The sequence below is a fragment of the Physeter macrocephalus genome, chromosome 10 (assembly GCF_002837175.3).
Source record: "Physeter macrocephalus isolate SW-GA chromosome 10, ASM283717v5, whole genome shotgun sequence".
Taxonomy (NCBI): Eukaryota; Metazoa; Chordata; class Mammalia; order Artiodactyla; family Physeteridae; genus Physeter; species Physeter macrocephalus.
The window spans coordinates 59,238,564-59,262,607 of record NC_041223.1 but is presented as its reverse complement, the minus strand read 5'-3'; the positions used below and the strand labels follow the sequence as shown (position 1 = coordinate 59,262,607).

The 24,044-nt window shown below is 35.7% G+C and overlaps 1 protein-coding gene across 2 annotated transcripts in view; it reads right to left on the bottom strand.

The window, feature by feature from the left end:
* The window catches only part of ASCC3 (activating signal cointegrator 1 complex subunit 3), a 356,417-nt gene that overhangs the window by 179,203 nt on the left and 153,170 nt on the right, over window positions 1-24,044 (bottom strand). For both annotated transcript variants that reach the window (XM_024119391.2, XM_028494620.2), the window contains 2 exons: window positions 16,300-16,476; window positions 13,587-13,658 (listed from right to left, as the gene is read on the bottom strand). In XM_024119391.2, the coding sequence (XP_023975159.1) occupies window positions 13,587-13,658; window positions 16,300-16,476 (249 nt within the window). The remainder of the gene's footprint in view (window positions 1-13,586; window positions 13,659-16,299; window positions 16,477-24,044) is intronic.

The window sequence follows — 24,044 nt, the reverse complement described above, 5'->3', positions numbered from 1 at the left end:
TAAAGACTGATAAGACAGAATAAAGAATACTTTAATACATTGTAGCATCACACACAGAAAAGTACTTTACTGACCTCCATGACAATCCAAATTGCATTGACATTTGTAACTGACAGCCCCAAAATAACATCTATTCTGTAGAGCACATTAAGCAAGACCAGCTAGTCTATTACAATGCAAATAAAATTCATTAGTGAGCTAACAATTTCATTTCTAAAGATGCTGCTGGACTTGAAGTTCTATTATTATTCAACATTATAAGATGTTCTGGACTGAATCTAATTTCAGTAAAATAACAACATAAAAATGTATTTTTAAGATTTCTATCAGTTTTTTTCATTTACTTCCTTAGACAATAATCACTACTTATAATTCTAAACATCCAACTGTGCATTTAATATGCTCAAGTGACACACTTGAATAGATTCTCCCTAAAAAGAATACGCTTTTTTTTTTTTTTGCGGTACGCGGGCCTCTCACTGTTGTGGCCTCTCCTGTTGCGGAGCACAGGCTCCGGACGCGCAGGCTCAGCGGCCATGGCTCACAGGCCCAGCCGCTCCGCGGCACGTGGGATCCTCCCGGACCGGGGCACGAACCCGCGTCCCCTGCATCGGCAGGCGGACTCCCAACCACTGCGCCACCAGCGAAGCCCACGCTTTTTTTTTTTTAAACTTACTTGAGCAGAAGAAATCCCACTAAGGCAATATACTCTCAATAAAATTTTCTAGCTAGACTAATTAAAACTGTACTGCTACAAAGGGAAAAATCACAAAGTTGTAATTCCTCTTAGACTGGCTCTTAACTGTCTACATTTTTTTGAGGCTGCTCTAATGTCTGTGCTTACAAAATGAAAAACACCTCGGTTTTCCATACATCTGTATTGTATTCCTCAACTGAAAAAAAAGTAAGAGAAAGGAAAAAACAAGAAAAAAAAAAAGATTTATCTACAAACCCAAGTTGAGATACTTACAATGCACTTAACAAAAGGTACACTGCCATCTGACCATCCATTAAGCCATGCATTTGGCCTTTCTCCATATGATTTCAAAAACACAGGTACAAGACAGAGCAAATAAAATACCACAGTAAAAAAAAAAAAAGAGACCAAAGTCCATGGAGAACATAACAAAGGACCACCGGAGAGACTATGCAATCTAGGTAAGGTTAGAAAGATCTTTATAAAGCAGACAGTGGTAGCAAACTATCTTACTGGGATAGTTTAGTAGAGTACATGTCCTTTCAAGACACCTTTAGGTCTTGTTGGAAAACAATCCTCCCTGAAATTCCTGGTGATCCTACATGGTCAGGGCCTTCTGAGCAGTGGAAACTGAAGGGCTTTAACGGTAGAGAATGCCTCCACTCCCCCAGAGCCATTTCTTCCCATTCTATAGGTAATAAAGCCTAGAGGCTCCTTTCTTATCACTCAAAGAGACAACTGCTTATATTCCAGGGTACAGGCCGCCCCTTCCCTCCTCAAGAGAGAATCTCTTTATATTCCAGAGTGAAAGAGAAAGGTCCCTGGGCAGGTCAGTTGGTCTGCTTCTTTGTCTCCTTTCTTCCTCCCTTCTTTCTCCCTCTCCCTCCCCTCTCTTCCCCCAACCAGAAGAGAGGATGTGCCAGCAACAACTATATACGCTTCAAGTTTCATAATTTTGGAGCACTCCTATGGGGCCACCCATGTGCACAGAAGTAGCTGGCTCTTACCATGTTACCCTGTAAAGCTAGAGAGGGGCAACCAACACCATGCTCTGTGAATAAATATAAGATCGGTTCCCTACCCAGATGTCTCTTGTTTTCGCCTATGCGTGTGTGCATTTGCGTGTGTGCATTTGCGTGTGTGTGTGTGTTATACAATGAAGTTAGCCTGTGGCAAGCTAGCATGAATATCTTAGACCCTTCACAAGACTTAAGTTTCTGACCAAATTGCGAGAGCAGCCACTAACTTGATGAGCAGCCACTAACTTGATGAATGCTGTACAGGTTGGAAATGCCCACTTTATTTGCCATAATATAGTTAGAGCTGCATTTCCCATCTACTCATTCATAAAACCAAGAAAAAAGTAAGGTAAGATCTGAGACTATTACACTACTCTCTTAAAAACAGAATCATATTTTACAATATTAACTATAGAGACATAGTTCCTTCCTTTCCACCACTTCTCACTTTAATATGCTACTATGACAACAACAACAACAAAAAACCCTAATTACAGAAAAGACAGTAAACGTTTGCAATGGTTCATTGAGTTTAAATATTCAACTCCCTTTTTTGCACTTTGAGCAAGTACGGGAATAGTTGTATCAGATTTCCTTGGGACACAAAATATTATACTTAGCTTTAATAAAAATACTGTTTGTTCAATTTTATCAAAAGATGGCTATAAAAGTGTAATCAACAAATGCTTGTGGTGGTAACTAAACTTATTAAATATACCTACCAACTGCTTCTAAGTCCAAATATCAGCTGGAAACCAGCTAATAGAGATTCAATATATCATTTTCTAAAGTGAAATAAACAGCTGTCAAATTAACTTCTGACAGTTTAACGTAAAATATTCTGAATAGCTGTCCAGAGAATTTTCTATGGTGTTATAAAAGAAAAATGATTACTAGCAGTCAAACACTGTTTTAGTACTTCCCAAGTCTATGTTATTACTGTTATTCAAAAAATATAAATAATTAAAATAACAGTAGAAAATAAACGTATGTAAATTAGGTTTTATTTTCAACAGAATTAGTGAAAATACCAAATATACAGAGTATTTGACAAAATTAAATACCACAAAATAGATTCTATGTTTCTTTTATATTACTTAACCTGATAATTATATATTTACTGTAATTTAATACTGTAATTACACAAATCACATGAATAAATTACCAAATAATCTAGTAAATTCACTTCGTAAGTCTGGAATATTTGATTTAAATCAACTGTGGATCTATATAGAATCTTTCAAACAACAAATTATATACAATTTAACTAACTTTTCTTTTCACACAAAACATGCATTTATGCATTGGCTACATGCATAAAGCATATATGCAAAACCCAACAGTTATAGTTGTTCCTATGCAAGACATTCTGGAGGTGTGAAACAGAACAAACTGAGAGGAAAATCATACAACAGTATGGTAATAGTACCTAGTAAGAGGACATAGCAACTTGTACTATCTTCATATTTTGCTACTTAAAATATGAAGAGGGGCACCAAAGAAGACACAGAGAACGAGAAAATGGATAGAAGTGGTGATAACTTCTATAAGGGAATTATACTGACCTGACATATAAAAATAGAGATACTGTACAACTATTTAATAGATGAAGTGGATGAGATGAAATGGATGGAGCATAAAGCTTTGCCTTCCAGGTCTGAATCATTATATATGTTCCTTGGGTTCAACAATGTATAAAATATAAAGAGAACCAGTTTCAGGAAAATAAAACCACTTGTATTGCTTCCAATTTTATTCCAAGATTAGGCACAGCATTTTTTTTTTTCTTTTGATCTTTTGGCTGAAGATCTGTAAACTGTACAAGGACAGTTCAAAATTTAGTTTATACCTGAGAGTTTCTAAACATGATTCTGAGACAAACTGTTCCATGCACTCAATTTGTGCTGTAATTCCAGAAACCACTGCTTACCAACTTTAAAAAGCTCAAATGCCTAAAAACATGGACATACTTGTATATGTCCATACGTGCCAGGAGAAAACTGAATACACTCAGGGGCAAGAAGGGTACTGGGCGTGAGGCGAAGTGAGGAGAAAGTAATTCATTAATCTTTTCTTTACACATTTGTGTTGATTCAGTTGTTATAAGAATGTGTTATTTCAGTAATAAAAATCCTCGAAGACTTAGGAAAAAAGTAATGTTAAGAGCAATGAAGGAAAAACACAATAATAATATTCCTCATCAAAAAGTATTCCCTTTGCAAATGAAGAGAACATTACAAGGTTAACAAAGAAACTGCTATATATAAAATCTCAAGAATATAATTGAGTACTCTTATGGTAAGCTATAGTTCACAAAAATGGAACTTTTCTCTGTTCCCTTAAAAATGCGAAATTTTAAAAGGGTTCAAAGGTTACCCCTCTAGGGCTTAATGAATAGAAATAAAAGAAAGAAAGACTATATTAACTTAAAATAACTGGTGACACGAATGATATCTATATCATGAAAAATAGCTAAGTCAGATGGATATTTTATTTTAGGAGAAAATGAGATAATTTAATACTTCTAACTTCTAACAGAAAAGACTATAACTAGATAGAATAATACTAAGAGTAACTGTATGGGATGGAACATTTTTAAGGAGAATACCAACATTCTTTCATTGATCTTTACAGACTACAGGGGAAAAAACTTCCTTAAGAAAGTAATCAAAGTGATTTTGATGTCGTTCCACTTCTCCAGGTTGTTCTCCCCTCAGCCTGGATGTTCGGCTTACTGTGGAACTAATTATTATTTTTTTGATTTTCTTTGAAGTTCGTTGCTCCCTAATCCTTTAAGAGTAAGTTCAGACTTAACGAAGACTACCACATCTTCCGTTCACTTATTCATCACACACTATGTGAGCACCAACTGTGTGCCAGGTACTGGTGAGGCCATGATACTACAATGATGAGCAAAACCAGAGATAGCCCCTTTCCTGTGGGACTTAGGATCTTCTGCTGAAAAGTGGTATTAATCAAAAACAGCCAGGAAAAATGTAAAACTACAGCAAGAAGTAGGAGGAAGACATATGCCATGTTATTATATAGTTCATAATAGGGAGGTGAGAGAGGGAGGTAAGAAAAGGCTTCTCTAAGAAAGATGAAATCTAAAGAATTTAGTAGAGGACAACCAAGCAGCGAATAAAGAAGAATCTGTGAAGCAGAGGGAACAAGTTACGCAAAAGCTCAGCGGTAAGTGAAAGAGCATCTCTATGATGAGGGTCTGAAAGAAGGCCAGGAAGCAGGGAGGTAGGAAATGAGGGAGAGACATGTATGTGATGAAGAAGAAAGGAGGGAGGTAATGGCCCAACACTACAGAAACCCCTGGGCCCTTTTAAAGGAGTTTTAAGTATTCATGTGTCACTCTGGAGCTTTATTTTGAAAGGATCATTCTAGCTAGCTGCAGTATACAGAACAGCTGGAGCAAGGCCAGGATGGACATCGAACAGTTAAGAGAGGCAGAGCAGCTAAGAGGTGTCCTGGATGACATGATGGGTATCTGGAGTAGGTGGTGGAGATGACAGTGAAGGAGGAGGGAATGGAAAGAAACGGGCAGACCTGAGAGACACTTAGGTCAAATGGACAGGCCCTCACGAGGGATCAGAAATGAGAGCACAGGAGAGAGAGTTGAAAAGGGTGACTTTTAGGCTTCTGTTTTACAGAACTAAATCTATAGTCATGCCATTCACTGAACCAAGGAATAATGGATGAAATACCACTGGTTTAGAGGGGAAATTATGTATTTGGTTTGGACATACCACATCTGTGATACCCAAGAGGAGAGGCCAGCCACGATCACATGGGTCTACAGCTTAGGGAAGAGGTCTGGGTTAGGAACATAAATATATGAGTTATTTCTACGAAGGTTTTAACTGGGATGGAATGATACGAGAGAGTGCTAAATTAAAAAAGGGTCTAAGAAAGAGCCAGGTAGAGAAGGAAAAGGCTACAAAGAAAGAAAAAGGATGGCTCAAAAGGTCAGAAGACAGAGAAAAGCAAGGAGAGCTTTGTATCACAAGAGCCAGAAAAGAAAGGCACAAAGAAAAATTGGCATTTTGCAACTACTTCCACTTCTACAACCTCTCTGTAATCCTTTGATTATTGTATTCTCAACTATGAGCTACTGTCTTAAGGGAATTTTGCCTTAAAAAAAAAAAGTAAACTTTTACTAAGGATGTGTCAAGAAGCTTTGCTTTTTTTTTTTGCGGCACGCGGGCCTCTCGCTGTTGTGGCCTCTCCCGTTGCGGAGCACAGGCTCCGGACGCGCAGGCTCAGCGGCCATGGCTCACGGGCCCAGCCGCTCCACGGCATGTGGGATCTTCCCGGACCGGGCCACGAACACGCGTCCCCTGCATCGGCAGGCAGATTCTCAACCACTGCACCACCAGGGAAGCCCTTCAGAAGTACGCTGGCCTCTCACTGTTGTGGCCTCTCCCGTTGCGGAGCACAGGCTCCGGACGCGCAGGCTCAGCGGCCATGGCTCACGGGCCCAGCCGCTCCACGGCATGTGGGATCTTCCCGGACCGGGGCGCGAACCCGTGTCCCCTGCATCGGCAGGTGGACTCTCAACCACTGCGCCACCAGGGAAGCCCTCAAGCTTTGTTTTGACTTAATATTTAGTTGAAACCCTCTTTGGCTTTGGCCTGTGGCAGGGGAAACAGCAGAATGCCTAGACTGACATCGTTTTCCATGTTCCTGACTTAGGCATGACCAAAATATGCAGTACAGTGATCACAGGATCAAGTTTGCAGCTGACAGTGATAAGAAATTATTGCCCCTGAACCATACTAATTTAAAAATTTTGACTGCCAAATATATAATTAAATTTTCTGTAATGAATTTTCATTATGTCATACCAGAAATTCCTTCTATGATGATGATATTGTTTTCGCCCTCACTTTAACCAAATGTTGTACACAGATATACTATAGAAATCATACAGAGAGAAGAAAAAAATTCTAAGTAAACACTAGTAATACTAATTAAAAACTAAAATACAGAACTCAAGAGTACCAAAAACTAGTTTTTGCCTGTAAAATAAGGAGGGATAAGGAAATCTCAATTTGATAGAAGACTCACGAGAGCTTTTTTCTGGTAGGTGGGGAGGATTTTCTGTTTCCAAAGGTAGAGGTTTACTGAATGCTTCCTTTTGATTTTCTTTTTTTTTTTTTTTTTTTTTTGTGGTATGCGGGCCTCCCTCTGTTGTGGCCTCTCCCGTTGTGGAGCACAGGCTCCGGACGCGCAGGCTCAGCGGCCATGGCTCACGGGCCCAGCCGCTCCGCGGCATGTGGGATCCTCCCAGACCGGGGCGCGAACCCGCGTCCCCTGCATAGGCAGGCGGACGCGCAACCACTGCGCCACCACGGAAGCCCCTCGATTTTCTTACAGTAAAACAGCACTTGAAATATTTCTTTAGCAGCAAAGATGAAGGAGAAATGTCTTTAATTCTTGTTCTCATAATTGTTCAAATATCTCCTTCTTAAGAATTTTGCTCTTATATTCCTTTGGGATTATGTCTCAGTTTGGGGGAGGAAGGAAGCAAAGAAGGCAGAAAAGAAAGAAGCTCTCTAATCTACCAGTAAAGTTCATGTTAGACAAATTTGATACGACAGAAACATTAGTACCAAGAATTAGAGATGCTTGTACCTGGAGGAAGAAAACTTTTTAGGCAAAAGGGCCAAAGGAAACGTTCCATTATTGAAGTTAGCATAGTAAAATTTCTTCCAATTGTACATAATTACTTTTATTTTATTTTATTTATTTATTTATTTTTTTTTTGTGGTATGCGGGCCTCCCTCTGCTGCGGCCTCTCCCGTTGCGGAGCACAGGCTCCGGACGCGCAGGCCCAGGGGCCATGGCTCACAGGCCCAGCCGCTCCGCGGCATGTGGGATCCTCCCAGACCGGGGCGCGAACCCGGCTCCCCTGCATCGGCAGGCGGACGCGCAACCACTGCGCCACCAGGGAAGCCCCATAATTACTTTTATATAAGCTAAAAAGCAACACTAGGAAACAAAAAGAATTCCCTTTAGATAATAATAAATTAAATTAATCCATAATTATCGGCCAATTTTTAAAGGTGGTTTCTTATTAGAGACAGCAACATCTACGAAAAACTTATAAACAATGAAGAAAGAGGAGACACACATGTGAATCAGGAAAAGCTGATGTTTAGCATTAATCCAAGGTTGAAGATGATTTTTTTTCCCTTTAACACTGCAAAACCTTTTATTCTTGAAACTGGAGGTAGATTTTGAGTAAGAAGTTACTGATTAAGGATCTTAACATTTTGATAAGGTGAAAAAAAGAACAAGTTAACTTACAAAATATGCCGTAATCTCTGAGGTGGTTTCTAATTTCTTTTCCTATCACTGTAACAAAACTTGTATAACAAGAAAAATCTCAATAGGGTTAAGGCATCAACTATTTTCCCATTCCGCGAGTTACACCGGAGGAGGGGAATCAGTAACAGGAATGATAAAGCTGTACTTGCATTTGGTATCCCAAAGAGAAGCTAACAAATGAGACGTCTCATTAGTTTGAGCAGACGGATCAAACTTAAAGGCTGAATCGCCAGCTTTTAATTTCCCAATAGCCAAGAAGAGCTTGAAGTCTTGAGGAGTACGACTGCTGAAAAGTCAACCTGAAAAGATTTTCCCCACCTGTCATCACACATGCTTGAGTGGAACACAACTGCCTCCTACTGCTTTTAATGCTTTTAAGACAAAGCTGCACATGAAATCTATTAAGTACGCAAACACACGAGTGTAGATGACTGGTATACTGAAAGCCATGGAATACTATAATCAGAGAACATCAGCATGGCTTTTGAACATGAAATTTGCTCTATTCTAATTTAATCTAAGCGGAGAGAAACAAAATTAATTCGTCTGTATATGTAAGAGGAAACCGTTAATTTTAGCATGAGAAGTATTTATTTGCCTTAGAGTTATAGTTCCTTTTTTAATGGACACATATTTTTAGTCTTCTTAATAATGGTCTGAAAAGTAGTTGCGCTAATAAAATTATTTAGGGAAACCACAATTAGAGAGAAAATCCAAAATACTAAACAACCTGAAGGCAAACAAATAGAATCAAGGAGTATTCACTGGAAGAATTTTTAACAAGCTGGCAAAAAGAGAGGGGGACATGAGGTAGTCGCAAGGAAAATTCAATTTGTTTTCCTGGATTAGAATAGACTGACTTACAATTTCTTACTACTATGTACTAACTCCTAAGATATATTTAAAAGGCAACAAAATAAAGCTAAAGTTTGTTAGGTACACAGTGCTACAAGAAATAACTTATGTTCCCCTATTACTAAGGAAAAGCACATTGATCAAATACATAGCTGGCTGCTTAATAACAATGCACTAATGTCCAGTTAGTTACAACTATAACTGAATTCCAGAGCAAAGCTCTCTGTTTCTCTGTCTCTTGTTTCTCTGTCTCTGTTTTTGTGTCTGTCTCTCTGTGTACACACACACACACACACACACACACACACACAATTTACTGTACTTTTATATGTACAACAAAACATTTATACAGAAGAGTCTCTTAGAATGAAGCACATATAGTTAGACCTTTTAGTCATTAGAGTCAGGCAGAATAATGTTACTAAAGAGTTAAATTGGCTGTCAGTTTTTTAGATAATAAGGTAAAAGATTGTTGAATTACCTATTTTTCATTTTCTGACAGATGGATACATACAAATTCCTTTGTTGAAATTTATCACTTGGAACCTTATACAAAGACAACTAGTGACAACTAGTATAACATTATATTCAACCTCAATTACAAGGGAAAAAACAAAACTCAGAAACTCTATACTATTGTGGAGTTCTTTGTTAACCTTTTAATAAAAGCAGAGGACCACAGCTTAGAGAAGATATTTCTTCAAGGTGATAAAAAGAGAAAAATAATCCAGTGAGGGGTTCTAAGCCCCTGAAAACAAACTTCCACATGAGCCTCAGTAAGCAAAGACTACTGTGAAGTAGCAATTCTTGTGTGATGGATTAAATCAAAGATTGGTAGCCTTGTTGAAACAGGTATCTACCTCAGCTTCCAAAATCAAAATGTTAACAGTCCTCTTTTCCAAGTATGCACACTGCAATTCCAGTTCTGGACATATTACAAAGACAATCAGCAGAAGCTATCACTTATCAAGCTAACTGAACTGATAAGCCAAATAGTACTTGGCAGAGAAACTTGCTAACAGAAGATTTAAACAGACAGAGAGATCCCTTTCAAAAGACTAAAACAGAAAAAGATTTTAGTTTTGGGCAACTTTCCCAACGTTACATACATAATATAGATAATTTAAAGAAATGAAAAAGAGAGAGGTTTATTCTCAAATTATGTTGTAAAAGAGTTTTTTACTTGAGATGATTACATTAATGTAAAAGACTAAGATGCTGCCTTAACCTAGTACTTATAATCTGCAGGCACTGGCCTGGGCATTTGTAGTACTAGCAATACTAGAGGCAAATACCAACTAATGGGCCATGGTCCTGATGCATTTCATTTTTTCCAACAGCCCCGACTCACTAAGGATCTTTGAAGACGAGCAGTTCTTCACAATGAGATTCTATTTACCAGAGTCCCCATGTACATGACAGTATACTAGGAACTTAACCAACAGTATTTCCTTACAACCCAATCTTATGTAGTACGACCTGTTCTACTGGTACACAAAGCCTAAAAAAACAACACTGTGTAGAACACACATTTTTAAATTATAACATCTTTAAGCTAAGATGTTAATTTACACGTTATTGCTTCTGTCATATTTTGAGGTAGGGAAAATAGAGAAACTATAGAGATAACGGAGAAAAAAGGATAGAAAAGTAAGGGAGTAAAATGCATTTTAAGAAATGGAAGGACATACACCAACAGAAACTATCTCTGAGTGATAGAATTCAGTGATTTTTTTTCCCCTCATTTTTGTTTTTTTTTCCCCTCATTTTCACTTTTTTGGTGTACCCAAGTGTTAAATTTGTTTACACTCTTTTATTGGTGTCCCTCTTTTATACTAATCATATTTTATATTAAACATTTTAAAGACATAATTACAGAGCCTATAGACCACAGGATCATATATGAAGCAAAAGCACTGGGAAGAATGGGTTTTTCTAATTGAAAGTTAAGTGCATACCCAAAGCAAATCATGAACAATATGGTATGTAAAACATGAGTTTTTGTAATCATGATTTAGAGGTAATTGTTGCTACCTAAGAAAAAAATTTCACTGGTAAAACACCACTGTGTCTTATATAACTTAAAATTGTAAAACAAATTCAAAATGGCAAACACACATCAGATCATAATCTTACATCACACTACTTGATGCTATTCAGAAGAATATGGCATACATTTAATAAAATCCTTTGTAGGTCTACTATGACAACGAGATGTTATAACCCATTCAGAACGCATTATAGAATCATGTGGTAAGACCACAAAATATGGCCATTTGAGCCATAATCCTATTTCAGGGAATTTACCCTAAGTAAATGTTTCAACAGAAAAAATAATAGGCAGAAAGATGATCACTATAGCAGCACTATTTTTTAATAGCAGAAAGTTGCAAACATTTAAAGCACTCAGTAACGGAGGAATAACCAATAATAAAAGGAACAACAGATGTCAACTCAATGGCAAAGTGGCAGTATAAAGTTCTGAAGATGTTGTGGGCTTTTATCAACACGGACTTGTATTGCAATCCTGGAGCGACCTTTTACTAGCTGTATGACCTTAAGAACCTGCTTAACATGTCGTAGGTTCATTTTCTCTTTTAACAAAAGGAGATTCAATGCTTATGTCAGAAGATTGTGAAGATTAAAAGTCTGAAGTGACTTACATGGCATCTGAAACTTAGAACCTGAATAAAAACTCCCTTCTCTCTATTACAGACATTAAAATTGTGAAGACCAGGTAGAAACAATGAAAAATCTTTAGTATTCATTAAGGAAAACTGAATATAAAACTGTATATACAGTGTAATTATAATTTAGCAATGGACTGTAGCTAGTAATTAAAATTAAGTTTGAGCAAAATTAAAAGCTACATGAGCAAATGGATAAAAAAAGAAAAAAGACAAGCAGGACATGTATAAAAATTACAATAATAATGTTGAAATGGTAAAATAATAGTGGAACTATGATAATTTTCCTTAATATTGTTACTTTATTTTTACAATTAAAAAAAGTCAATAGATATGTAGGTATGTCTAGAGAACTGAAGAAAGTCCTACTTTTATGGAAAACAAACATCATCACTAATCACTGAAACAGAAACTAGGAGACCTGCAACCTAAACCCTACTTCTTATGGCAGAGAACCTGAAAACGACCATGCTTATCCTGCTCCATTCTTGTTTCGGGAGAGGGATGTAAGCACGGATCTGGACAGGAACTGTGATACCGAAGTGTTTCAGTGGGTTCTTAAACTGTAACCACACTTTACAGAGTCACCCACAGTGCATTTTTAGCCAGACAAAAGTGTAGGGGAAGGAGACAGCTTGGTGGTCCTTAAAAGGGTGGCACTGGTGGATGCCATGACATGCACACAAAAGGTGGGAGGTAATGCCTGTGTGCAACTTCTGCATCATCTTTGCATACTCTTCATTTCCAGGTTCCTCCTGCCCTACAGCAGCCGGCCCCTGACCGCCTGAAGCCTCCCCTGCCATTTCCCAACCTAGTCTGTCCTTTCTAAACAGGAACCAGCACTGTGAACCTAGCTCTCCATCTCAACTTTGGTCTGAATTTACTACTACAAGTGCCTGCCCTATGGCAGTTTTCATTTTGAAAAGTAATGCAATGGATGGATTCACACTAAGAATGAAAGGGCTGGCAGTGAGATCTAATCTCTACTGACCAAACACCCCCAGCCAGCATCTGAACTTCGTAAATCATGATTTCTAGCGGGACATGTTAGCCCCTGTAAGTGAGAGAATGAACTATGCCAGAAGAGGAAGAGGATATAATCTTCCTAGGATTCTTTAAATTACATTTACTTGGACTTTTACCTACCTACATTACAAGATACAACTGCTACATTTCCCAACATTCAGGAATAAGGATGCATTCCATTTTTTAAAGACGTATTTTATAACATAAGATTATATGGAGAGAGGCTGAGTAGTTTAATAAATACTGATATTGCAATTACACTCCTTGGTATTTACCCAAAGGAACTGAAAACGTATGTCCACATAAAACCTGTCCACAGCTGTTATGTACACATAAACTGTGGTACATCCAGACAATGGAATATTATTCAGTGCTAAAAAGAATAAGCTATCAAGCCATGAAAAGACAGGGAGGTACCTCAAATACACATTGTGAAAGAAACCAATCTGAAAAGGCTACACACATCATTCCACTTTTTTTTTTTTTAACAATCTTGATTGGAGCATCTTGAACTTTGAAGTTTAAAAGTGCTTAATATCCAAACAATATGAAAATTTATTATATATATTTCAATTGCTACTACTTCAAGAAAACAGTAAGAATAATATAACATTTAAATGTTTTACATTATGTAAGTAAATTAAAATTTTTGACGTGTGAGAGAAGGTTGGTGCTTTAAAATAAAAAAGAAGTAACCTGAAATGTAAAGGATGAAATTCTTCTTTCTCTTATCTATTTAATAAAAGTGGCAAACAAAACAGCATGATCTATCAATACTGGAATGATAATATTACCTATGAATATTTTATGACTTATATGGCTACCCAGTGGGCTAAAAAATTACTAAGAAATAAAACCTGTGAATCATTATCTCAGAATTGAAGAACATTTTTAAGAGCATAAAAATTAATAATTTTAATCATTAAGCGTTCTCTAAAAACAGGATAAAATAAAGTATACCTGGTGTCCAGCCTTTACTTGCTTCAAAACACTTTCATAACATACTTCATCCATGTTATTCAACTGTTGCACCTTAAAGTTTTTAAAACATGAAAAATATAAAATGAAGCAATTATAAACTTCTTAACCACAAAGGAAACTTTATCAATTATGACGCATCTCCTTTTACTTTCGGACTAGCCAGAATGCAGAAACAACAAATGCAATATCAACACCTGATATATAACAACCCAATCGGAAATAAACACAATATAATTAAAAAATACAAATAAAATACCTCATGCAATACTTTCAGCGTACTAGCTTTATAAGAAGGCAAGTTTTTTAAAGCCAATAAGTTTAAGAATAATATTCTAGTTAGAGATATTTTAAAATAATTTTAAAGTTCTTTTCACTGCTTTCCCCAGAGAAGCCCATTCTTCAGACTGTTTTTCTTCTATTTCAGTCTATAAAACTATACATAGAGCTTTCCTGTGTAATTCTAAAAATCACCAGAATACTACCAGTAGAATATCATGGCATATAAAGCTAAAATGTAAGGAAACATACTATTTTTGTAATGTATACAGAGTTTGGTAGATATTTTTCTACAGAAACATTTTCCAGATTAATTGGAAATTTAATATCAAATTAACGAATTTAAAAAAGGTCTCACTTTCCCTATTAATGATAAGACAGCTTCCAACCAAAAAGGTAAGGTAGTTACCTCAAAGAGTAGGCATGTGACACAGCCTGCATCTCTCTATTTAACATTTATTAAGAGTCTGGAGGGGATGAAAATGTTACACATCTAAAACGACTATAATTTAGATTTTTTGTTTTAATAAAGGAAACACTTTAACATTCTGGAACTCTTATGACTTATAGTGATTAAGTAAGATGAGATAATCACAAGACAATTTACTCTCCATTAATGACTGGAAAAAAAAACAAACCAAAAACTCCTCCAAACAAAACTCTCAGTAATTTTTTTGGTGAATTTTGGATTGAGCTCTGGTCAAAGCCATTATTTCAAATTAGACGTCTCATGGACACCATTTTCCTCTTTTGTGTTCTTCCACAACTGAATCACATCATGAGCTTCTGAATGAAACTCTCAGAAATCTACAAGGATTTCTTACTATAAGAAATGACAAATTGACAACGGTTAGAATATATTAAACAACACCCTGAGGGAATTCTTGTTACCAGCTGTGTATGTCAGCTGAGTGTAAAACTAATACATTTTAGTAAGACAAAAATGCATATTTATAACTAATATATATAATTAATTTACTATTTACACTGTGTAAGATTTGTAAAAATATTTTTTAAATTTTGCCAAATTTTTAAACCTTCAAAATAATTACGACAGTTCAACATCTCACACCATTCCTTTTGTGATTACAATGCTAACATATTGTGGTGAAAAATACATTGAAGTTAATTAGCTTTAAGTAATTTACCACCTTCTATGATGAAATTAAAAGAAAATAAGTTTTAAGACCCCTGACAAGCATCTGAAAACACTTTCTTCTCTATATCTTTCTGTGAGAACCATCTGCTATCATTTAAATTATAAGATGAAAGAACAATCTAATGTTACAAACAGCTCTACATCTGTTCTAATGATACATTAAAATAAACTAAATAATCAAATATATATTAAGATATGGCTAAAAAAACAAGCAGCAAGTAATACTGAAAAGCCCTTGAAACAATGAAGGTAAAAGATGCATATCATAACTATTACCATATCATGAGCTGTCCTTCTATGTACACATCTGAAATGGCTCCCCACAATTCTAAACATATCTTACTTTTATGCAATGCAGATGGAGCATATTAACTGTTGCAGTGACATTGGCTTCTAGTATTTTCTGAGTATTTTATTTATAATACTGTAGGCTAAAAATGACCCTGTTTTACTAATAAAATTGTTTTTAGACAAAAGTAATGTAATACACTAAAGACCAAGGTTGACATAGTAACACATGATTCTATCCTGTTTTCTTTTATAAAGAGGTCATATGACCCGTGAATCTTCTCCTAAAACTATTTCTTCCACAGGGGGGAGAAAGTGTCATTAAACAAAATAATAAACATATAAATTTTAAGCAAAATATTCCTTCACGACATTATAAAAGCCTAAAATAAGCACGCTGATAATGCAAATGGTACATGGTAATACTATTTAAGGAATTAGATAAACGGACTTTTAAAACATTGCAAAGAATTTCAGAAATGCCACTTATGTATATAATTAATACGATAGTTATACAATATTATAAGTTAAATAGAGCCCCTCCTTTAATAGTTGCTATCATGAAATTATTTTTCTATTGCATATAAGGTATTACTTATTTTAGATGAATAATATTATATCATGATATATATTACTGACTTAAGTCTTTTATTATTTCACATTGGCCTTCAACCCTATCAAATTAACTTTTTGAAACATATTCTTATATATAACTTGTGTTCTTAGCTGAGAATACAAAATATGCACTGATAATAGCAATGCAAACTACTACAAGCAGCTTTTTGGAGCAGGAGACATTCTACTACATATAGCTGAGGAAGTGTGCTTGATTTTTTTTTCTAGGCTGTGATATTTGTAATGTGACTGAAATGGTCTTCTGGAGTCTCTAACCTCAAACAAGTATTAAACAATACATCAACAAAAATATTTCTGGAAAAGAAAAGTATAAGTTTTAAAACAAATGTTTACCTTATTTGCACTTTTAACCCCCAGAAATGTCTGTCCAAGAGGAACAGGTCGAAAGCGGCCATCGAAGTAGAAAAGTCCAATGCAGGGATTAACGTGTAAAAACGTAGCAACGTCGAGGTAGTTGGGTAAGGTTGCAGAGAGTCCAAGAATTCTTATCATACTCTGTGTGGATTCAACCTATAGGGGTTATTTTAATTAACATATGAGATAGATTCAACCCATCTGGATTTGTACTAAGTTTAAAATAAGTTTTAGTAGTATAAAGGATGAAATAATCACAATAAAATAAGATCACTGAAGAAACTGAAAATAACAACACACAGTCTAAAAGACAGATAATGTGAAAAAAAAAACTGGCCTAAGTCTGGCATGTGGAATGATATAAAGTGATTAAAAGTGTAATTTTAGTATATTTTCTGAACTGGAAAATTCTTAGTTAAATGGTTTCTTCTGTTTTATCTTTTTTCCCCCCTAAAAATTTAACAAGGCAAGTGACATGTGTTAGGTTTTAGTGTAAGCTTTACCACTTTATAATTTCAGGTGTTAAAAGTATATGCTCTTTATTCTCAAATTCAATAATTTCAAATTCATTTTAAATACAAAACCACAGAGGTCTGAAATAATTAAGGTAGATTCTTCTAGTGTTTCACAAATTTAAATTTAAAATGATATACTGTATAAGGGAGAGTTTGTGTGGAACAACAGCCAAAACTTGGGGGAAGAAAATCACAAACTACTCAAAGAATGTCCTAAGCTGCATTATTTGTGTTCACTGGTGGGGAGTAATATTTTAATTTTGTTGCTGAACTCTGCTGAAAACATCAATTAATTTGTTCGCCAATCATCTATTAAGCTTTTAATGACGGGCACAAAGCCAGGAGAGCAGGGGTTTAAGAGTCTGTAAAAATTACAAAAAAACACTGTAATGTGTCCCATTAATAGTAGCACCTTCTAAAAACTGTGAGAACAATGAAGAGAGATCACTAATCAAGCTCGGGTAAGTCAGGGAAAGCACGCAGAGGTGACAGTTGTCGGTGTTCTAAGAGAGCGGCTAGGACCTGCCAGGTAGGCCAGGAAGAATGGTGTTTAAGGTACCGTACTTAGCAACACTAACGGCACGAGCTAGAAATGCAGAACTGTAGAAATGATCATGAGAAATCTCACATGCCAAGGAGTTTCTCCACTTTACTGCTGATGAGCACACGACACTATTCCATTCTCTTTCAATTACGTTTTTATGATGACAGCTGATAGTATTCTCATCTTTTTCCATCTCTAGACGTTTTTAAAATATCTTTATCCTTTTTAATTTTGTTTACTCATAGGTTTTCTACTTATTTGCGATTGGATTTGTTATGTTTCTTTATTTTACTTTTTTAAAACCTAGGTTTTGCTTTTTTAAAAATATAGAAGGATTCTAGCTAATAAATCTAATTCTATTGGTTTCCTAGTTTGTATTTAATTTTTTAAAACTGTATTATTTTTCCATTTTTTTAGAACATTCTGTTTAAAATTACCCAACATTTAAAATTTAATAATTAACTTACTATAGTCCCAACATTCCTGTTTCATTTGAGTATAATTCAAACTCTGAATTATAAACACTGTCTGTACTTAATAAACTTTCATTATTTTCTAATAATAGTGTTGTCACTCTCTCTTTCCCTTCCTTCCTTTCATGATCACTTACTGAGCTCTCAGTGTCAGAAGACTATTCTTTCAAGTGGTTGGGCTTTATATCTTCAATTTATCAAATACAAAAGTGTAGAATGTATGTACATATATATGTGTTTGTATATACATATGCATATATAGATGTGTATGTAGTGTATATAGTTTTGTTTTACCATATAGAATTTATTTCTAAATTTCTATTGTATTTTGTAAAGACTATGATCTTTTCAATTTCTGCTTTGAGAAAATGTCCCATGGAGACCTAAGATGAACATAATTTATCTATTTTTAGGGTATACAATTCTATGTGCTTGACCACTTTATGACATTAATTACATTATTCAAATTCTCTACATTTTATATTTACAATACAGGAAGTTAAGCATTTGCCAAGAGAAAGTATTACTTTCATCACATAAAAACTTCCCATTTTAAATTAAGATGCCAAATGTTGCTAAAGGTAACAGTCCAGGACCATTCACAGCTAAGCGCTAGGGGTCCTGCAGAAGTATGGGGGGCATTCTGCAGCCCCACGCGCCTGTAATATCCCTTCCGTCTGGGTTTTCAAATCCCACATGCTTTCATATTTTTCTATACTAGGCTTCCATGTAAAAGTTTAATTTAAAAAAGCGTTTCTTACCTGGGAAAAAGTTTGAAAACCTCTGATGTGATTTTTAAAAGTACACAAGACTTGGAATGAATTTGGTAAGTTAATTAACCTTCGACCAAATTCCTTTATGAGAGAATGCATATAAAAAGATTCTCAATCTTTAACAAAAGACTATACAATATTATTATTTTTTAAATCTAGGAACTTTTAAGTCATTCTCACCTTCTTGCTATCATAAGTAAAATAAGGGGATTCATGGGATATATTTACTTGGGCAAATATTTTAACTATTTTTTCAGTTTTTATGTCTCCCTTATTTACATCTAATTTTAGTCAAAACTTGCTTGCATCATGCTGGTATCTTCAAGTTATTATACCTAAGTGAGCAGCTCCCAATGTCGGATTTCTCCTTGGATATTTCTACACAGTGCATATATGGGCTGGGAAAGTCCAAGGGCCTGAGTTCACTCCCTCACACAAAAATTACTTACAGGCACTTAGAGAGGCCCTGTGCCTTCCAAACTCATTCTGTAAGTAGGACAAAAATGAATCTCCTTACTCACTGTTATGGGTTCTATCTGGGCTTCTTTGAGGACTAAATAAAACACTACCTATGAGATATACATATGGCTCCCAAACCAAACCCAACCCAAACAAGAGAACCCTAAATAAGGGGAACTGATGACCCTACCTATATTTAAGAAATCTCCTTTACATGCTATGGTTAGAATCCTTTACAGTAATTAGAATGATAATTTTAATTATACCATAGTTCTGTTTCCTATTGGTGGTGATGTGAAAGGATATGAAGGTGATTTTTAGCTTTAAAATCATTCAACACAAAAGTTATTGAGTATATTTTTAAGGACTTTTGATGTTAAATACATGGTAATTTGCAAACACTAGAGATATTTTTCTGCTAAAACCCCATTTTAAAACAACTGTATTTTTTAATCTAAAAAAAATCATATTCTCAACACAGATAAGCCTGTATGAGAAATATATTCTTTTAAATATGGATAATTTGGAAGTTTATGTCTTAAACCACATCTTGAAACTATACACTATACAGAGTTATCTGAAAATATTAATAGTTGAAAGCTATAAAAAATTAACATTTTACAGTTTCTTCTTTATCATTAGCCCAAAAACTAGGCAGTAAATTTTTATGGCGTTTTCCCTCACATAAAATCTAAGTTTGGACAAAGTCTATTCACTGAAAGTAAATTTAGTTACGACACTAATGTTAGTTCAATGTTGTTAAATATAACAGATTAGGGCTTCATTATACTTTTTTATTTTCCAAATTTCTTTCACTCATGCCAAGTATGTTGTGAATTTAGTCCCTAATACCACCGTGCAACTTCAGAACATGAACAGAATCTACACTGCATTAGAATAGCTACCTATGGTGTGTCTATGTTAGTTACAAATCGTTGACGTGCCATGTAAAGCACTGCCATCTACTGGGAATGTCTGGTAATCACAAGGAACAAACAAGGAACTTCGTTTTTTCTAAAAATATTTATGAGCACTGCACTAATACACTGGAAATATGAGAAGAATCATATAGATCATTCTGTTAAGGAGATCAAAATCTAGTGAGAGACACAGATAAAGACAGAATTACCTATAGTTAAGTTGTGAAATTATAAGGAAGACTGTGACGAGTGCTAAAAATGTGCAAAGAAAGGGAGTACAGAGGGAACACAGAAAAGGTGTAATTCATTCTGAGTGGTAAACTAGGAAACACTTCATAGAAGAAGTGATATTTGGCAGACTCAAAAGAATAGTAAGTTTTCAACAGATGGACGTGGGGAGCAATAATATATAATTTTGCATTTACAACCCTTCATCTCATAACTAACATACACTCTGACATAAGTAAGATTAGTTTTACCTCTGAAAGAGGGCCAATAGCATTGGAAAAAAAAGTGGGGAAGGGAATAAATGGTTTTGTGTGGCTGGAACCTACATCAGCTAAGGAATGTGATGGAGAAGTTAAAATTGGATAAATAGGTCAGGGCTTCAGTAGTGTTTAACGTCCAGCTAAAGTATTTAAACATTTTTCTTAAGATAACAAACAGCAATTCATCAAAGGTTTATCAGCATAGTAAGTGATAAACTATACAATTGGAATTTGGCTATATTATGAAGAAGCCAATGTGCAGGATGTGTTAATATATATTTACATATTATATATCCATATTACATACAATGTATTATATATTCCTATATCATATGTTAACATATGATATGTTTATAATTATACTACATATGTAATAAACAAACCTATAATATATAATTTTTATATATTTTACTTCACATAGTTTATAAACTACATATAGAAAATTATACTATTATACATTCATAATTTACAAAATATTTATAAATTTATAACAAATGCTTCAAAGTACACATGGTACATAATGTGTGTCTGTGTACATATGTACAGAAAGCATCAGCAGCAGGCCTGCAATCTATTATCTCTCTCAACCGGGAATGCTCAAGAAAGAAAGATGCCCTGGTCAAATCCCCTTGTAAACATGCTAATGACAGACCTCCTGGCAAATGTACTAATGGTATTTACTTGACCTCTAATGTTCTAGAGTTGTAGGAAAGCTTTATCTTTGTAATGCTTTTAGCTGATGGACATGGTCTCTCTAGGTGGCTCAATGCAAACAAACCAGGAATGTATGGACTTATGTGGCCTGGCTCCCTGAAAAGATCACTAAGCTATGTACGTATCAAGGTATCAAATCAAAACATCTCATGATCGGGAAGTATCACCTTGGGAAACAGTACCTTCTGTTAACCACTAATCTCACTTTACCTAATACACTAATCATATGCACTGTTTTGTATATCAATTCTACCTCGATAAAGCTGTTAAAAGATCTCATGATCAAAATAGGTCTCTTTTGTGTAATTGATGCTCTGCATGCTTCTTTTCGAGACCTCACAAGTAAAATCTGTGCCAGAGCAGATCCACCGTGGCAAGAAAGGAGAACAGTGATGGCAGTGGCAGACCTCTCCATGCTTCACCTTTGTTTCACAACTACATGTATTATTGACATTATTCTTAAGTTGGGTATTAGCTAAAACCTCTGATTTTTGTGTGTCTACTTTGACTATTTCAATGCTTTGTGTTTTACGTATGTGCATCTGTGCATGTGAATGCACATATTTTTATATGGTAAAAAGTGAACATGTCCTAAAGAGTCCTCTAATTCCATCCCTACTATAAAACCACTTTTACAGCTTGTTGCATATGCTTCCACATCTATGCACCCTACTCTACCCCACCTTAAAAATCTAAATGTAAGCAAGAACTTTATTTGGTAACTATATCCACTGCACCTAGAACTGTGTAGCCGGCACATAGCAGGTAGCTAATAAATGTTCACTAAATGAGTGAATGAAAATATAAATATATTGCATTTTTTTTCTTTACACAAATGGGATTGTGCTGTATATTGTGTCTTTTCAATGAGAATATAACATGGATATCTTTTAAACCCAGTTCCTATAGCTCTACCTCATTCTTTTTAAAGACTGCAAAGTGGCATTTTATTTTATGAATGAATGGAATTTATTAAACCATTTCTTCTTTTGTTGGACAGTTGGGTTGTTTCCAACATATTTTGCACTAACAAGAAAGCGTCAGTGAATACTGGTGTTACTATATCTATGTGTCTGTGCTATTATTTACATAGGTTAGATTTCTAGAAGTAAAAACACAGTTTAGTGAGCATTTTCAAATTACATTCTTTTTTCACTTTTGCCAATCTATGTAAGAGAAATGTCTCATGTTGATTTGAATTCCTTTTAAGCATCTTTTCCATAATTTTCAGAATTTTTATTTCTACTGTAAAGTGCTTTTTCCAAATTTTTAAAAAACATATTTCTTACTAGTTTACAATAAACTTTTAATTATAAAGGACATTTAAGCTTTATTTTATGTGCTACAAATAATTTCTATTATTCTGTCTTACATTTGAACTTTTTGGAGGTATCTTTACTGGTCAGAAGTTTTTAAGAGTTACATATCCAAACGCGCCACATGTTTCCTTTGTAACCTTTGGAGTTTTGCATTTTGCTTAGAGCTTCTCCACCTCAAGGTTATTTTTTAAATGCTCTTTCATATTTTCTTTAATGCACTGAGTTTTGTTTGGTATAGCTAAATCATTAATTCATCTAGAATTTTATGTTGGATTTACCAGATGAAAGCACATTATTTTAAAACATTTGAAAATGCAATATAAACTTCCTCAAATTTTGTACTCCCTTCATATTAAATTCCCATACCTAGTTCTAGATGAGAGCTATTCAGGATACAAAATATAAAAGAACTGACACCTAACTAGTCATTGGGGTGAGGGTGAGTGTTAAGGAAGAAGGAACAATTGCGTGTGTTTCCCACACACTCAATTTGGGCTTGAGAATCAAATGGACTGTGATGCCATATATAAATAGGGAGGGAAGATGGCAGAGTTTCTGACGTGTTTAAGCAAGAAATGTCTATGGGATATCAAAGTAGAAACATACAACTGTGTTTGGATAGGAGTAGAAGTCAGTGGGGAGATTTGGACTACATGCAGAGATTTAAGTGACACAGGCATAGAAGTGTTATTTTCCCAGGGTAAATATTTAGAATAATAAAAGAAGAGGGCAAGTGACCAGAGTCCTGTGTTGGAAGAGGTCACTGAGAGGATGTGACTGCCAATTAATCTGCAAGCTAGACGTTGTCAATCAGAGGATCCTCACCCCTTTTGCTGTCCTAGGAATATGCATTCCGCTTGCCTTCCCTGAGCTAGAAGCTTCCCCGAGGACACAGCCTTGAGACAGCAATGTGGTGTTGAGACCATCTGGACAGTATATGTGACTGAAGTCAGTTAAGGCCTCTATATACAGTTAAGGCAGGTGTAGAGGTCGACTGATCTTGCAGTTGCCCAAGACAAGCCTCAAAAGTAAGTTCCCTTGCTTATTAAAACTGTCACCTACCAATCTGGAGTGGTCTGCCTCTTTTTTCAGTTCTCTCCTTGCCCTCTGTGTACAAAGCCAATTTGCAAACCAACATCGTGGAGAATGTAAACATTTCAAGGGTGAGAAAAGAAGAGAGCAAGGGAGCCTGAGAAACAGCAGCTAAGTAGGTGACAAAAAAATCAAGTGAAGAAAATCAAGGCAGGGTGGCATCATGGAGTCCAAGAGAAAAGAATTTCAATTCTGAAGAAATGAGTTATATCCTGGTTAAAAAACAAAAACCAGGGGGCTTCCCTGGTGGCGCAGTGGTTGCGCGTCCGCCTGCCGATGCAGGGGTACCCGGGTTCGCGCCCCGGTATGGGAGGATCCCACATGCCGCGGAGCAGCTGGGCCTGTGAGCCATGGCCGCTGAGCCTGCGCGTCCGGAGCCTGTGCTCCGCAACGGGAGAGGCCACAACAGAGGAAGGCCCGCATGCCA